Below are 3421 nucleotides of genomic sequence, written 5' to 3'. Positions count from 1 at the left end.
CATCGAGGACCCCCCCAAACCCCGGGACGGGGGCTCTGCGGGCTCCCACTCCCCCCACTCCGCTGCCAGAGAACGGCTCCCGGGGCCGGGCTGCCTTGCGCGGCCGCGGAAGCCCCCGGGGCTCAAGGGGCTCCATGGAGCTGCACTTCCCCCCCCACCCCCAAACAAGAGGGGAGTTTAGGGGTGAAGGGTTGTGGGACATCCGCGGCCGCGCAAACAGCGCGTTTGGGAGGCTTTTCCCGCCGCCGGATCCGGCCTCGCCGCAAATAATTGATTAATTCGTTGGCTGAATTATGGCAATTTTTTTTTTTTCTCCACAATATCAATCGCAATCATTACAGCAATGAATATAATTATAATGAAATCAGAGTCTTTTGTGCTCGCAACAGCTTGGAGAAAAAATGAGTGAATCGAACAAACTTTAAAATTGAGGATCTCGGCGATTTTGGAGGAGCAAAAGGGGAAAAAAAAAAACCAACACTTTAGAAAAAGGGGAAAACGGTTCAGCGGGAAGGAGCCGTCCCAGGGCTGCCACACGCCGAGGGGGGGGGTCTTCAGGGTGCGAGGATTAACTCTTGGGGGAGGAAAAAAAAAATATAAATCAGAACAACCCAACCCGTTATCATTTCGTTCTTATTTCGGGGGAGCGGAAAGGCGCGGAGCGCTGCCTCCCCCCGCCCCGCCGCAACGGCAGCGGGAAATACGCCGGAAAATTAGAGGTTTGGAGGGTTTTCACTGCCCCCCCGGGACGGCAGGGACACGCACCCCCTCCCCGAAGAAGGGTGGCTTCATCCCCCCGCCTCGGCCGGGTCCCTGCCGGGGTGCGGGGACGGACGGACGGACGGACAGACGGACGGACGCGGGGCGACGGCGCAATTAGCGGGAGGAAGCGGAGGGGCCCTCCCCAAAACGCCACCGCGGGGGGGTGGGGGAGAGAAAGCTGTTTTTCTTCTTATTTATTCAATCTCTTAAACATAGCCAGAAAAGAACATTAAAGGCATTTCTAGATGGCGTTTCGGTTTTTGTTTTTTTTTGTTGTTGTTTGTTTTTTTTTTATTATTATTATACCCATGCTCTTAATTTTGAAAAAAAAAAATTAAAATCACAAAACATAACTTATAAAACAATATATATACTGCATCCTTATCCACAACAGCATAACTGAAACATCCAGCGTAACGTTTACCACAGGTGTGAAATACACTGGGAAAAGAAGTACCGTGTGCATTTTATATTATGTTTCTTTGTCATCTACAGGTAATAAGTATCGACAAAAAAAAAGAAGCAACAAATATGCCTGCAATTAAACTTCATATGCGTTTTGTATGCGTATTAATATAAAGATCATATTTATCAGTTCCATGTTTGTTTGGTTTTTTTTTTCTTTCTTTCTTTTTTTTTTTTTTTTTTTTGCCAACAAGCACTTGTTAAAGTATCTACATTTACATAATAACACCTTAAGATAATAACACCTTAAGATCAGGGGGGTATTTTTTTTGGTTCCTTGTTTTTCCTTCACAGTTAGAAAAGCAAGGAACACTCTCAGTTTTGCTAAGCAACCTTTCCGGACGCCGAGGCTCGTTGTTTTCTCCAGCAGAAATGCAGTATCTGGATTCACTTCAGAACAGCCCATGGTTATTTTTCGTCTTTTATTTTTCTAGACTCTCTAAAAGAGGTTTGTGGGGTTTGGGTTTTGTTTTTTTTTTCCTCCTTCTTTTTTTTGTTGTTTTTCGTTTTAAAGAGAAAAATAAAAAACCAACCCCCTGCGTTTAAATACAGATGAACGATAATTTCATTATCAGGATGGGGAGAAGGCTGAGCAGTTTTTTCGCAGCGCTGGAGGGTTTCTGTGCTCTCTCACAACCGGGGATACTGCAGTCTTTTGGAAAGGATGAAGAGGTAGGAACCTTGAGCTGCTTAGTATCAGGAATGACTGGATTATAGCTTCCAACTAAAGAAAAAAACATCAAGAATCATGCATTTTAAAAACAGTTTATTCAACGGCCAAGGACAATGATCCGGCACAATGCAACGGTAGATATAAATATAACCTTATATAAGTGGTTGACCCTTGTCATTATTATTTTTAATAGTTTCATACCTAATATTTTAACCATTTTTTCCCGCAGAACCTACTCTGCGAATTATATTTTTTTTTCTGCCCCCCCACCCCCCCTCCTTTTTTTTTTTTTTCTTTTTCTTTTTCTTTTTTCTTTTTTCTTTTCTTTTCGAGTGTGATTCTGTTTCTCAGTGGTAAACATTAACCAAACTCTTCTCCCGTGCGACAAGCGGCCAAGAACCGTCCCACCAGCTCTTACCACCGAGGCGTCTCTGTCCCCCCCCCCAACTCTCTCGCCGCCCTCCCCGCGGGGAAGCGGCCGCCTCACCGACTCTGTGCAAGTTCAAGTAAACACATACAACCCGCATAATCCAGAGAAAAAAAAATTGCAACTCATCCATGTACCAGATTTCGGTGTCTCTTGCAAAAGTTTTCTGGTCCGTTTACGGTTTTGGTTTTTTTTTTTTTGATGGATTATTTTGAATTTTTTTTTAAAGCGCAGTTTTTTTTGGGGTGCGCCGTTGCATTAGTATTTTTATTTTTTTTTTCCTAGACAGTCGAAGTCCGCGGTTTTTTTTTTTTTTTTTTTTTTTTTGTCATGTTTTGGTGTGTTTCGTTTCTTTTTCCTCTCTTACTTGCTCGGGTTTCGCTTGTGATCAGTTTTAATGAATTTTATTTTTTTTTTTAAATTTGAATTTTAATTTTTATTTTTTTTCCCCTTTTTTTCCGTTAAACGTCGCTTCGCTTCTGCTTGGGCTTTGTCGGCGGTGTGTTTTCACGGAGGTGGCTTGTGTCAAGTCCGTCAACTGTTGTACTGACAGGCGTTTAGACTGGAGCCGGGGCTTTGCAAACTGCTGTAGCCGAAACTGGAGTGCTGCTTTGATTTCAGTCTGAGGCTGGCTAAGCTGGAGTTACAAGTGTCCCTATAGACGCTATAGGGTGACCCCGGTGGCCCGTAGGGACAAGCCGGCGAGGACATGGCCGTGTTGAGCGAAGACCCGCTGATGTTATTGATGTTGTTGAGCCCGGAGTTGGCCATTCCCGGCACGGCCGAATGGCCCATACTGGATGGCATGTTCATGGAGGAGATGCTACTGGGAGCCGAGAACATGGACTGCGAGGAGAGGGGGCTCATGGAGTTGAAGAAGGTGAAACTCTTGGTGGAAAGAGGTGCCGGGGTGAGGCTTTTGGTGGCCCAGTTGTTGTAGGGGTAGCCCGCGTACATGTCGTCGTAAGGCTGCATCAGCCCGCTGAACTGCGGCACGTACCCGTTCTTGCACAGGTCCATCTGCTGGTTCCGCTCCCGCTTTCTCCACTTGGCTCGGCGGTTCTTGAACCACACCTGGGGGGGGGGGGGGGGGC

The 3421-nt window shown here is 46.0% G+C and overlaps 1 protein-coding gene across 1 annotated transcript in view; it reads right to left on the bottom strand.

Annotated features, from left to right (window-relative positions):
* Window positions 1–2627: 2627 nt before the first annotated feature.
* PITX1 (paired-like homeodomain 1) overlaps window positions 2628–3421 on the bottom strand; it is a 7227-nt gene continuing 6433 nt past the window's right edge. Inside the window, exon 3 of the mRNA XM_014947719.1 lies at window positions 2628–3401. Coding sequence (XP_014803205.1) covers window positions 2862–3401 — 540 coding nt within the window. The 3' untranslated portion in view covers window positions 2628–2861. The remainder of the gene's footprint in view (window positions 3402–3421) is intronic.

The sequence above is a fragment of the Calidris pugnax genome, unplaced genomic scaffold, assembly GCF_001431845.1.
Source record: "Calidris pugnax isolate Ruff unplaced genomic scaffold, ASM143184v1 scaffold27, whole genome shotgun sequence".
Taxonomy (NCBI): domain Eukaryota; kingdom Metazoa; phylum Chordata; class Aves; order Charadriiformes; family Scolopacidae; genus Calidris; species Calidris pugnax.
This window is presented reverse-complemented; position numbering and strand designations above follow the sequence as displayed.